The sequence below is a fragment of the Blastomyces dermatitidis genome (genome assembly GCF_000003525.1).
Source record: "Blastomyces dermatitidis ER-3 genomic scaffold supercont1.1, whole genome shotgun sequence".
NCBI lineage: Eukaryota > Fungi > Ascomycota > Eurotiomycetes > Onygenales > Ajellomycetaceae > Blastomyces > Blastomyces dermatitidis.
In genome coordinates, this window is record NW_025544774.1 from 9,125,055 (window position 1) to 9,138,034 (window position 12,980).

General features: G+C 46.6%; 2 protein-coding genes across 5 annotated transcripts; both read left to right on the forward strand.

Moving 5' to 3' along the window:
- The first annotated feature begins 4 nt into the window (after positions 1 to 4).
- Positions 5 to 5,736, forward strand: BDCG_01216 (nucleus protein). Of its 4 annotated transcripts, none has more exons than XM_045416722.1 (5): positions 5 to 933; positions 1,014 to 1,317; positions 1,374 to 2,891; positions 2,992 to 3,768; positions 3,828 to 5,736. In XM_045416722.1, exons 3-5 carry the CDS (start codon positions 1,420 to 1,422, stop codon positions 4,279 to 4,281), a joined length of 2,703 nt encoding a protein of 900 aa, XP_045279493.1. In that variant the 5' UTR covers positions 5 to 933; positions 1,014 to 1,317; positions 1,374 to 1,419; the 3' UTR covers positions 4,282 to 5,736. The 4 variants fall into 4 exon arrangements, with proteins under 4 accessions (XP_045279493.1, XP_045279494.1, XP_045279495.1 ...); XM_045416723.1 differs by having other exon boundaries at positions 5 to 446; positions 1,009 to 1,317; XM_045416724.1 differs by having other exon boundaries at positions 5 to 446.
- A 3,754-nt stretch (positions 5,737 to 9,490) lies between these two features.
- On the forward strand, positions 9,491 to 11,845 carry BDCG_01218 (dolichyl pyrophosphate Glc1Man9GlcNAc2 alpha-1,3-glucosyltransferase). Its single transcript, XM_045416725.1, has 6 exons — positions 9,491 to 9,720; positions 9,826 to 9,904; positions 10,029 to 10,222; positions 10,302 to 10,801; positions 10,916 to 11,055; positions 11,169 to 11,845. The coding sequence occupies exons 1-6, from the start codon at positions 9,644 to 9,646 to the stop codon at positions 11,691 to 11,693; spliced, it is 1,515 nt and encodes a 504-aa protein (XP_045272381.1). The 5' UTR covers positions 9,491 to 9,643; the 3' UTR covers positions 11,694 to 11,845.
- Positions 11,846 to 12,980: the final 1,135 nt, after the last annotated feature.

The window sequence follows — 12,980 nt, forward strand, 5'->3', positions numbered from 1 at the left end:
GTGAATGAATGGGGACAGCATTCCCCTTGTGTTGTTAGGGAGACTCCGCAGTGTTGTTTGCGGGGGGGGGGGGGGGGGTGATTTGTTACATTGTTCTTGTTGCCCTGTCAGTGTTGTTGGGGTGGGAAGTTCCGGCGTCCGTCTGACCCCTTTAGGGTTTTAAGAAAATTCTCCCTCTCCCTCCCTTCACTTGGATTCTCTCCAAAACCAACAATTTGGAACTTCCAACAACTTCAGAGTTACTTACATTACTCACCCCGCTTGTTTACATATATTTCTCTACTCGATAATCTACTCATCCGCGACAATTTAAATCTCCCCTGTAAGGTTCATATGCACTTCGGACATCCCTGAGTAGCAACCAACACGATTTCTCCCTCGATTACTGCTTGCACCTTGTCCTGTTCAGCTTCAGTCTCTTTCTAAATCATTCGAGATTTCTCACTGTATGTAGCTTCGTCTCTAACTTCTCTCTTTTTCTTCCCTGTGTCCCCCTCCTCCAGAAAAACACACTCTTTTCCCGCTTACTTAGCCATCCCCTTTTTACCCTTCCCACACACACAATAGCGTGCAACCAACACGTCTCTCCTGTCAAAAAGGGTTACAACTAGTCATCTCTACTCGAGATCCAGAACCCCTATTAAATATCTCAAAGCCATCAGTTTTTAACTATCAGGCCCTTTTCCACGAGCTTCTAACACGAGAGATCTCCCTCTCACATCCAACTCATTACAATCTTCTCCCTATTTGTTGGGCGCCACATTCCACACTTGCCTTGACCCTCAACCCCATTCTTGTCTCTTCATCAAACATCAATCACTTTGAACCAGAATAAACTGGATGCATCGATAATTCCAGCTATCTCTAAGAATCCTCCTCATCATCATATTTCCCCCAAATCCTGTCAACTTTGCACCCTTTTCAGTCCCGGAAGTGAGAGCCCCTGACCAAGCACTATATCTCCAAACAGCCTCCACAACACCAAAATTCACCAACTAAATAATCCAGTCTAGGTTTCGCTACAAGGTCTACCATTCTACAGTTTTTCAGGCCCGAAATCAACAGGTTGTGGTTGACGTGTTTTTTGGTGTTGTCCACTGTGGGTGTTGGCTGCTGCTCCCTCCTGGGCCAAACCCCTCGGAAAATCGTGTGACTTGGCTGGTCAAATCTCGCTCCCCTTTCGCCCTTGCACCAACGAACGCTTGTTCCTTCTCCCGCTCCAAATCCTCAACACCCGCCAGGCAACCCGCCGGCCGCACCACCGATTCCCCGAGTAACCAGCTGCAGTTTTGTGGCTAGTTTGGGGATTCCTCTCCTGTAGGTCCTTCCGTTTTGTTTACTTCGGCGTCCCTGAGCTAACTCCTGCTGCGCAGCCCAAGAACCCTCGTCGCGAACCGTGCAATTTCGCAGAGAAAGCAAATGGCTCCTAAAACCCGATCTTCCCGCGCTACTTCCCACAACAACTCTCGCCCCTCCACTCCTCTAGATTCGTCTTTGCCATTCCCTTCCTCATCCGTCTCAGAGGCGACAAGACCTAGGAAACAACGAAAAACAGCGCACAACGCGCGTGGCCCTACGGAACCGTCTCAGGAGCCCCTGTATGGTCAGGAGACAAAGACATCTGCACAACACCCAGATCAGCAGCCCAGTAATCAATCAACAACACTAGCCGACACACAGTTACCCCCCTCACGATGGGACGAGCCGTGGGTTGAGCCTGAATTGCCCCCTCCAACTCCAAGCTACAAATTCGACTCAAAGAAAGGGGAGAAGACCTATCATCTAGCTAGTACTACTCCGTTAGGTGTACTTCCGTCGATCAGTATACGTCGACGACTCGGTTTGATACCTACTGTGAAATCTTCTACTCCAATTCCTGCCAAGAAAAACGGCACTAAATCTGCAAAATCAACACCCACTGGTGACGACAGGCCGGGAACTGCTTCGACTTCCGCGGAGGAGCCTGCGCCATCAGAAAGTCCATTCATGGAGGGCGGGTTTCAACCCTTCGAGAACGGAGATCAAGTCTTAAGCTCGACGCGCTCTAGAATGGGGAACAACCACTCAGAAACGGAGACCGCACCCGTTAACGGTCATCCGCATCCACCAACACTACTTTCCACGCCGCCTACTTTGAAATATCCACCGGAAAAGATTTTACAAGTTGTTGACGCCGCCATCGCGCGCGCAGAGGAGCGTAAGGATATTAAAGTTGTCAATGGCCTGCGACGCATCAGGGATGCGACGAGTAAAGATCAATTCCTCTTCGCTGTTCTGGAGGGAGTATTCAGCAAACAGGCTGGGCCTCATGAGAAATCACTATTTCAAACTGTTATGCGAGATGCAGTCAAAAAAGATCGACGCGAAGCTCCCACCCACGAAGCTACTACCATGACGCGTACCCAGTCTGCTGCTAGCACCTCGTCATCGCTATCCTCTGCAAAATCTCTCGATGCCGAAACCTTCGCCCCTACAATGACCTCTGGTCGTGCGGCTAACTCTGTTCATGCAAAAGGCAAAGGAGCACGAGGGTCACACGCCAAGGGAAAGACACGGTCCGTCCCCACCAGGTCTCAGTCCATCTTCCCATCTTTAGAAGACGCCGAGATTCGAAAACGCAAGAGAATAGACGATCCAGAGTACTCGGACGAAGCCCTTGCAGCAAAGCGTTTAGCGTTGAGAAAGACCTTCAATGACTTTCCTGTACCAGAAAGCCACATTCGACCCTCCAGAACCCCTGCCGCCAGTTCAACGGCCTCTCCCACACCGCAGTCAGCCCCTTCAACCCGTAGCAAAAGATCAAGAGAGACATTCGAGTCGAGTGAAGCCGGAGATGAAGTTGCCCCAGTAGTTCAGCAGAAACCTCCCAAGAGAACACGGAAATCTGTAGCGTAAGTGATTTCCATATGTTTTAGCTCACATACCATCTGTTGGATGTGGCTTATTTTTTAGTGTTTACCTTCATACTGACAGATTCCGTTTTGCTTATAGGCCACCGGACGAAATCGATAACATAGATTTCTGTCGCTTGTGTAACGGTAGCGGACAGCTTCTGTGCTGTGACGGGTGTATTGACTCGTTCCATTTCGAATGTTTAGCACCACCCATGGACCCAAAATCACCCCCCGAAGGAGAGTGGTTCTGCCCTACTTGTAGGGTCAAGGGAACAATGGGTCCCCTGATCGAAGCGGTGGAGAACATGCCGCCGAAGAACTACGAGCTACCACCCGAGATCCGTGAATTCTTCGAGGGAGCGAAAACGGGCGAAGACGGGGTATACAAAGAAGTCCCCGTTCTTCCGAGGGGCGGTAGTCGCCCTCGAGGGAACCGCACGGGTCGTCTTGACGAACGTAACGCTTTGTTACGGCTTACTGATGCCAAGGGAAAGCTGATCACCTGCATTAGGTGTGGCTTGACGTCCAACGGGCGCCGGCCAATCATCCAATGCGACTACTGTCCTTGTTCGTGGCATTTGGATTGTCTTGACCCGCCGCGGTCCAACCCACCGCCACAGGTGCCTGGGAGCGAAAACCGGGCACTACATTGGAAATGCCCGAACCACATCGATCACGACCTGGCTAACCTGGATGGTATCGGGCGGGGACGTCTCGCACACATTCGTCGCCCGCGCAACCCGAAGTTCATCGACATTGAGATCATTCCCAGCGACAGCGAGGCGGAGCACTTCGATGAGCAAGAGATAGCCGGTGCTGTATATCGTGTGTCAGAACGCGGCGTTGTGATGGATTTCGTCAGTCGTGTCAAACGGTATGTTGTTATAACCTGTATCATAGTTTTGCTGTGTTTTACTTGCTGACCCTTTCCAGTGATTATGTGGAAACCCAGGCTTTGGCAGCTATTAAGGCCGCTGCGGTGCGAACCGTCCAGGCTACAGCTACTCCGGTGGCGCCGGAATGTGATACGAACGCTCAGGATGCCAAAGACACTATATCCTCCAACAGTTCCGCCCAGGAAACTACCGTGGCTTCCACCGCTCAGAACCGGGGGGGAAATACAGATGCGGATGCGGATGCTGCTTTGTCTCAATTGGCACCGGCCGAGCGCGACGCTGTCATCGCACTCGGAGGCATGGCGGCAGCCACTCAGCCGGCTGCTCCCGCGTATCCTGAGCGGGCCGCACTGCTGGTCAGCCAGCTCCTTGCGAACGTTCCGGAGAGTGCTCGCATGGACACTGACGAAATCTCTCTCCTCCGGGCCATCCAAGATTCGGCCAATCAACGCATCCAGGCATTGACCTCGGGCTCCGCTACTGCTTATTAGTATCTCTTCTCCCGCTCGTGATCTTCGGACCACCCTGCTGCTTGAGAGGGTTGGGAACGTTGGTGCGTTAGTAGCCTTCTACTAGCTAGTACTCGCTCTCTTATATCCATGGTACACCCGCCACGTGGTGTACGGACAGGTCTTCGAATCATTGTCCCCAGAGCTGAGGAAAGTTAGGTAGTTTAGCACCGAGTGATACGGTCTCCGTACCCCATGTGTTATGATTGCAGGTCTTGGTTAACGCAGCTGCCACCCATGATTGACCCGTTCAGGTTCTTGTGCTTTTTCTCGTGATATAGAACATGACATCCAGAAACCGCATTCCAACGCGAATCTCGGTGTTGGTGCCTCGCTTTGTTACCTTTTGTTTTTTTTTATTCCTTCGTTCCTCGGTCCCGCGTCTCAATGCCCTTGTGATAGGGTGTAGTAGACACAACGATTCTCCGCCTGTGTCCGGTATGCGGCTATGGTACTGGCGATGGTTCGCTGTGAAGTTCTGGACTTTATGTTTTTCCCTTTTTGAAAAGGGGAGGGTGAATGATAGCGTCTTCTGCTTTACTTCGGAACTCGCCAATCCCGTCTTACCACATCTCTTCCCGTGAATGACTGCGCTATTTCGATGTTTTCCCGACCCCCTAGCGTTAAATCCATACGGCGATCTCCCCCTCGGACATAAGAATCCCTCTCGCCTTCCACTGCCGCCTTCTACAAACGAATACGTCTTCATTTGTTATTTTTCTTTCTATGTCGCCCTTTTGAGCATATTATTCTACTGTATAAACTATATTGAGCAGAAAAGCTGTTTTTTTCATTTTATCTTTTCGGTTTTTCCTTTTCAAATGCATTGGGTCGGAGTTAAGGAAGACATCCGCTTTTTTGTCGAACAGGAGTTTTGGTTTGACATTTTCTTAGGTTTTCCTGTTTATCTTGTATCTTGCCATTGGAGATATTTCTCGGATTTCTTCTACAAAAAAGGACATTTATTACCCAGCGAGGGTGGGTTTGCTTGGAGTTTGGGCGTCTGAAATTTCTGTATTGAGACTTTGATGATTTTTCTTTTACCTGTCTCTCACAGAGACATTGTTTTGGGTGATTGATACCCTGTACGCTCATGTGTTTTGTCTCCTCATCGACCCTTATCACACTCATCACGGGTCAACGATTTGCCGGGTTGAAATTGGATCTCCGTGGTGATCATTGTTGCTGTATACATGTTCGATTACAGAAAATAACTACCGTTTTTGCTATTGCTTTCGGTTGCTCTTTATGTTCTGTACCATCCATCGTGTTTAACACGCTAGACAGCTACTTTTGTTGTTTGTTTCTTTGCTTTGCTTTTATCTTCCGCTCATGTATGTACAGTATAGACAGAACCACTCGAACCGAGTGTGTGTGTGAACAGAAGCCCCCGTCTTCTGGACAGAAACTTGATATCTTTTTTTTTTTTTTTTTTTTTTTTTTTTTTTTTTTTTTTTTTTTTTTTTCGGCTAACTCTTTTTTATTGCATGTATATATACATACCATACATGACATTCCAGCGTGCAATTCGCGGCGTCGTGTATGTATTGTACGTGAAAAATTGAAGAAAACGTCAATTTGTACGCAGCGTAGATGTTAGAACCTATCTGCCTTCCTCCCCCCTGAAGGCAGGAAGGGCCTCGGGAACCCAGTAATTAATTTTAGGTTTGGCATTTCCTTGGGCGACCATCAAATCAATGTTAATTAGCGGGTAAATCGGGATGGCCACGAAGTAGGACTTTCTTTCTTTCTTTCTTTTTTTTTTTCTTTCTTTTTCTTTTTTCTTTCTTTTTCTAATCTTGTATTCTTTTCTTCTTCTTCTTTATTCTATGGGCTTCTTTTATTAATTCGCTAACTAGTTGGTAAAACATTGATCCTTTAAATCATTATTAATCCAGGAAGTAGCCGGAAGCAATAACTTTTCGAGTGTTATTTCAAAGCTCATTAGTGAAGAGAAATGAATATATACTACTATTGACGGTGGTGAAATGGTATTTGGGGGTTATATTAATATAATATTCAATCCAATCTAAACGCGTCTGCTGCCATTTTGATATAACTTATAACTTGAAAGGAAGACAATAAATAATAAGAACGTTCCTAGCCGTTAGCAAATGGGGGTATGGAGGGAAAAATCATGGATGAAATTTAAGCATTAGCACAACAGGAGCGGACATATATGGAAAAATAGGTGGTGAATTTGAAGAATAGAAAAAAAAAAAAAAAAAAAAAAAAAAAAAAAAAAAAAAAAAGAGAGAGAGAGAGAAAAGAAAACCCCCAGAAGCACAACATGAGCAAGAAACGATCAATAAGGTGAGATTGGAAGGAGGAAGAGAGAAAGCGAAAACATGGGAGTGGGAATTTTCAACCTTGCAACTGATGTTGCTGGAACCGAAAATCGAGAGAAAAATACTGCCAATAATAGCAAAAGGGGTAATATACAGGAGGTTAGCCATAGAACAGAACAAACAGAAGGTGAAGCAGGCTGGTTGGCTGGCAGTTAGGGTAACGGTAAACGAAATTCAAAGAAAGGCTGTCGTCTAATGTGAAGTGTAACAAATATGGGGCAAGAGGTAGTTTGCCAACCGAAGAAGGCACAAAAGCTAGCGGGTTGGGTATAAATATCTCATTTCGCTCCATGTGGGTTTTTGCTAATCTTTCCTCTCCATTCTCCATTCTCTTTCCGCTTAAATAACCGTATCGATTTCCTTTGTTTGTGATATCATTCCTTATATTTATCGCGTTGTCATGTTTCATTTTGCTGTTTCGTTCGGTATTTTGGTCCGTCATTTGAGCGTGCCCGGGGGTTTCTTTTTCCTTTTTCCCCTCCTTCTCTGACAGAGGAAGCATGGTGAAGAGTAAAGTGCTATCCACCTCACAGGAATTTTTTGGGCATGTTTGCGCGACGTCGTTTGTACATGATATACGAAGCGGCAAGGGCAAGTTGGAACGCAACTATTAGGAAAATGAAGAATCCCATTCGTGGCGTGGAAGATAGTATCTCTAAAAGCAAGGAAGTTTCTATAGTGAGTTTTGGGGCTTTCTTTTGGATAATTCCAGTATGGCAGGTCATAAAAAGGTACTAAAAATTTTCAAGAGAGCGAAAGATATATACGTACGATGTGAAGTTGACTGGAGTTGCTCAATCACTCCCGAGTGGGAATTTTTCAAGGAGTCCTGCAGTTTGTTCAGTTGCTTCTTGAGCTCAGAGTTTTTCACATCCTTCTGCACGGCCTGAATCATGTTTTCAATACGCTGCATCCGTTGTTCTATTTGACCGGCCTGGTCACGACTTGGAGCTAGCTTTTTCAGTGTATCCTGATGACGCTCATCGACTTTGCTGGATAGTGAATGCATCTCAGTCAAGAGTCTTTCGGTAGTGCCAACTAGCGCATTCAGACGATTTTGCAGGTCATTTAGCCGCTGATCGATGGCACTGTTGTCAACATTAGGCGCTCGTTGCTGGTTTGGGTTCGCGTTTTGGGCGTTGCGGTTTGGGAACTGCTGGTTTTCGTAAGGCCGATGCTGGTATCCCTGCTCTCCAGGAGCTGTTGCATCTGGTATGCTCAAGGCAAACTTGAAGACTTCAAAAGAGTCTGGGTTCTCGGCAGACGCGGCTGTTATTCCAAAAGTGTTGCCCAATGGAACAAACACCTGTTGGCTGTTAGTTGGATATTTATTTACACAATGGATGATTTATATAATGGTGGGGAACTCGCCTTTTCTGTTGCAAAGCACTCACGGCCGTCAACCAAAACCTTGAACCTTGATCTCGTTTGTTGGATTTGAATGTGAGAGAGGCGTCCGAGATTTCGGTATGCATAGTCACAGTGTCCAAATGCTAGGCTGTCAACGTTTGTAGTTTTATAATCTGTGGTGCCGTCATTTAAAAATCCTCGGATGCTTCCACCCTAGATAAAAACAGTTAACAAGGGGACCCGCACCGGGGGCGGAACGTTATATATAATATAAGCCTCAGGGCCATCGACGACTTACCCTTCCACCCTGCACATCCAATACAAGAGCAAATCCATCAAATTTACCAACAGTGTATATACTCGATGTTGAGACCGTAGACGGTCCATCCTTCACGTACCACAGCTGGAGATTTCCGCCTCCCCTATCCGCACCATTGGACCTGAATTCGAAGTCGACAGTCCATTCGGCTTTATCAAACCTTTCCAGTAAGTTAGTATCTCTCAAGCTCTCTACATCTAGCAGGGTAGTAAGAGTATATACTTACGGCTGTTCCGACCACAGCGAACCCCGTTTGTTGCCCGTATACGGAGGCGTCAAAATGATCCGATCAGACAACTAGATCATTTTTTTTTAGAGAGAAAGCCTTGTCATACTATATTCAGTAAGTATTGGATCACACCTTATGAGGGGTATGCCCCGTGCCAGACAGCTGCCAGCCGGGGATTAAATGCTTGTCTGCCGATATCCTGAATGTAACTGTCAGAAAACAGTCTTGGTGTCAAAGAGAGATACGACCTTGGAATAGCATAAACATACCTCCCATTGAGACCAAAGCTCGCCTTCTCAATAATAGAATCTGCCTGTGAAACTGAAACAAAGGCTGAAACCAGAGTCAGGAATTTTGTAATTCCCCATGATTGAACCATTGCGGATTCACGGAGGGGGGTATGATATTACAGATCCCCGGAAATGGTAGATCCAAGTGAAGAAGATTATATGAAAAGGACAAAAGACAACCGCCGCAAGCTATTCCCAACAGCACCCCTATTATCCCGCCCCTCACAGCAACAAGGCCGAGTTATATCTGCAAGGTTTGTTGAAGTCTCAAGTTCAGACTGGGAGAAAAGCTTGCGGGGCTCCAATAGTCTATGGTTGAGATGCAAGAATGGGACACAATGAAGGAAATAAATGTATGATCAGATCTAACAGAAATTGCTAATGTAAGCTGATCTAGCCTATAATTTCGTTCCTCATTGGGCGCGTGTTTGTTCAAAGAAGATAGATGAATTAGTATTCAAACGCTTTATTTCGGCCAGCTTGTCCTCAGACGTTTTAAGGGGAAGTTGTTTACAATCAAACAAACGTGCCAAACGTGCCAAGATGTAACTTGGCTTTGTGACAAGGGAAGTGGAAGTTTGACAGATCATGTGACCTCTAAAACGTCAACCTTGGGTTCCAAGGTTCGACTTGTCAAACAAAGCAAACATCCAAGCTTCAACCTCAACTTCACCCCGAGAAATATCGAGCTTCAATTCGGGCCCCATCAGGAGTGACAGGTTGGGCGCCGAATTTCTTCTCTTCTTCTCCACATTTTGTGTATTATTATATTTTTTTTTCTCAGTAAACTTCCCCACAATCATGTCCTATGGAGGACTTTTACCCCTCGTTGGCGCAATGCGCGGTTATTGCTACCGCGTTCAAGGTCCTGCTCTTTCCAGCATAGTATGTTTTAAAGCCTGAAAAAAACAATTCGATATGAGAAGTTGAATACTCAAACAGGCATGAAAATCAAAGTGCTTGAACTAACGGATGTTTTCTTTGTTGAAGTAAATCAACAGATTTTGAAGTCCACCGTAATTGGCTGGCAATAACCCATTCCCTGCCTGTGGAAAAGTGGTACTACGAGGTATGTTGTGTCGAGAGCTTTGTTGTCTATGACTCCAATTATTTTACTTTAATTTTATTTTTCTATGCTATTTTCAATCAAGGTTATTGATTTTGGTTAAACGAAACTAACATTTGATATCCAGAAAACTTCCGAATGGACTCTGGACTACCCACCGTTCTTCGGCGCGCTAGAATGGCTACTCTCGCAGGTGGCTGTCTATGTTGACCCAGCTATGCTGAAACTGGATAATCTGAACTATGACACCTGGCAAACCGTTTATTTCCAGCGATTCTCTGTCATTGCGCTGGAGCTTGTTCTTGTATTTGCACTTCACCGGTGCGTTTCTCCTTTCCGCTTTGAAAAAAAGGGGTTGAAGGGTGGTTTGTCCTAATTCGGGAAAAAATTAAATGCGTAGACATATCCAATCAGTGGAACTTGGGAGTAAACGGCTCGCTCACGCAGCAGCGCTTTCCATCCTCCTATCCCCCGGCCTCCTAATCATCGACCACATCCACTTCCAATACAACGGATTTCTTTACGGGATTTTCATCCTGTCCCTTGTACTGGCCCGGAAGCAATCCACTCTCCTCCACAGCGGGATCACATTTGCCATCCTTCTCTGCCTGAAACATATCTACCTCTACCTCTCGCTAGCATATTTCGTCTACTTGCTCCGCGCCTATTGCTTGCACCCTAAATCGCCATCAATCTTCCGCCCCAGATTCGGTAACATCATCAAACTTGGTGTCGGTGTGTTGAGCGTCTTTGGTGCTGCTTTTGGGCCGTTTGTTTACTGGGGCCAGTTGGGCCAGATTAAGGCCCGGTTGTTTCCGTTCTCGCGTGGACTGTGCCATGCGTACTGGGCGCCGAACGTATGGGCTATGTACTCGTTTGTTGATCGGGTGCTTATTTTAGGTAATGTTATATGCCTCGGCTGGCCCAGTCATTTTTTTTTTTTTTGCTCCTTCCCATCCCTATAGTCAATGGCAAAACAAATAGCTAACAATGCTTTCATTCCACAAACCCCAGTCGCACCATCTATTGGTTTAAAAGTTGATCCAAGTGCTCTGGGTAGCGTCACGAGGGGGCTGGTGGGAGATACCTCCTTCGCCGTTCTTCCCGAAGTGACAAAAGAACACACCTTCGGCTTAACTCTTTTCTTCCAACTGGTATGCAGACCTTTCACTATCCCCGATTTTCCCCTTCCACCCATCCATCCCTAGCCAACACCCCTCCCTCTCCTCTCTGCGTACTCAGCTCAAACTAAAACCAAAAAAAACAGCTCTGCCTGGCCAAACTCTGGTTCCAACCAGACTGGGACACCTTCATCGGCGCCGTGACCCTCTGCGGCTACGCCTCCTTCCTCTTCGGCTGGCATGTCCATGAAAAGGCAATCCTCCTCGTAATCATCCCCTTCAGCCTGCTCGCCCTCAAGGACCGGCGATACTTCAGCGCCTTCCGGCCGCTCGCCGTCGCGGGGCATGTCTCCCTTTTTCCGCTGCTATTCACCGCCGCCGAGTTTCCCGTCAAGATCGTCTATACGATTTTCTGGCTTGTGTTGTTTATGTTTGCTTTTGAGAGGCTGGCGCCGGTGCCTGTGCGGCCGAGAGTTTTCTTGCTGGATCGGTTTTCGATGTTGTATGATAGTGTGGCTATTCCGTTGATTGTGTATTGTTCGTTTGTGCATGGGTTGGTCTTTGGAGGGGGCAGGTATGAGTTTTTGCCGTTGATGTTTACTAGTTCGTATGCTGCTTTGGGGGTTGTGGGGAGTTGGGTCGGGTTTATGGTTGTTTATTTCACTGCGTAGGATGTGTAGAGTAAGAGAGATTTTGGACAGATGTAGAATGATAGTAATGGGTATTTGAAAGATATTTTTCTTTTTCAAAGGGTTGATAATATAAAGTTTATTACCTATTTGTTTTTATCAGATTATTGCTACTCTGGTATATCCCACCTAACCTCGTGTAATTCCATTAAGGTCTCAAAGTAGTATATGTTAAATTCCATTCCTGAGGCGGTAGAGACAAAAAAGTATGATATCCCCCTTCAACTATAGCGGAAATTAAAGCAGAAATTAAAAAGTGGTATCAAATGAACACGATGCCAGGTTGATATAATGGGTTAATCTATACAAATGGTTAAACCAGAAGAAAGCGCATTTACGCCTTAACTGAGGTATGATGCATTGAACTTCCTCACTCGCCTCCTGTTCCAGTTTGAGCGAGGAGTATAGTATGCTGCCCGTGCTAGGCCGATCATCCAAGGGGGGTGCGTGCAAAGGGGAACCGGGGGGAAGCCGATGGCCCCCCCTTTCTTTTATTCCTTGAGTTAGTTAAAAATAGGCACATCAAAAATCGACATATAAATGAGGTTGTGAGAAAGCTCTGCCAATTCTGCGTCGAACGAGGGTAGATATGGGGGGGTTGGCTAGTGGGCCGGGGACGGGCGTGGAGGCGGTGGGATAAGCAAAAGTTGAGGATGGAAGCAGGTGGGTTGGGGTTACGAAGGGCTTTTTTATTATTATTTTTTTTTTTTTTTTGGGTGAGGCTGTTTATGGTTTGACGCCAGGCCCGCTTCATGGGCCCGCAGCGCCCTGTTGTTTGTACGATACGGTACGATACGCCGGGAAAATTACGGAGAACGTCAAAATTGACTGACGGGGGGTTGGTGGGATGGATCAGGGAGGGCTATGGCCGCTGGGGATCTATGAGAGAAGATATAAACTAGAAATAAAGGATGGAGGATAGCTAGAATTTTTGAATGGAGTTTGAAATTCGTAATTGTATATGTATTCCGTATAGTCGGATGTATACTCGAGCACTCCCGACGGACCAACTCACAGAACTAGTTACGCAGCGGTAACTTGTATTGTTGTAAGAGACCCGGTACGATGAAACGTCTCCCGCCTTTTGCATTATCCTCCATTATCACTGTCAGAGACGAAGGAGACCCCAAACCCAAAACCTCCAGGACTACAGAAAGATATTGGGTTCTGTCGTACCATACATCCCTCCTACCCTACCTATCTATATTCTCTCGGCTATTGTTCATCGGACTAACACACCAGTCGTCCGCCTCAGACTCTTCGCCGTCG

What these genes read in the sequence shown, in the direction of transcription:
- BDCG_01216 (XM_045416721.1), top strand. Translation starts at nt 1,420, where the DNA reads ATGGCTCCTAAAACCCGATCTTCCCGCGCTACTTCCCACAACAACTCT. An exon ending in AGAACACGGAAATCTGTAGC is followed by an intron (nt 2,892 to 2,991) that starts GTAAGTGATTTC and finishes TTTTGCTTATAG; the next exon opens with GCCACCGGACGAAATCGATA. An exon ending in TTCGTCAGTCGTGTCAAACG is followed by an intron (nt 3,769 to 3,827) that starts GTATGTTGTTAT and finishes GACCCTTTCCAG; the next exon opens with TGATTATGTGGAAACCCAGG.
- BDCG_01218 (XM_045416725.1), top strand. Translation starts at nt 9,644, where the DNA reads ATGGAGGACTTTTACCCCTCGTTGGCGCAATGCGCGGTTATTGCTACC. An exon ending in TGGAAAAGTGGTACTACGAG is followed by an intron (nt 9,905 to 10,028) that starts GTATGTTGTGTC and finishes TTTGATATCCAG; the next exon opens with AAAACTTCCGAATGGACTCT. An exon ending in CTTGTATTTGCACTTCACCG is followed by an intron (nt 10,223 to 10,301) that starts GTGCGTTTCTCC and finishes TTAAATGCGTAG; the next exon opens with ACATATCCAATCAGTGGAAC.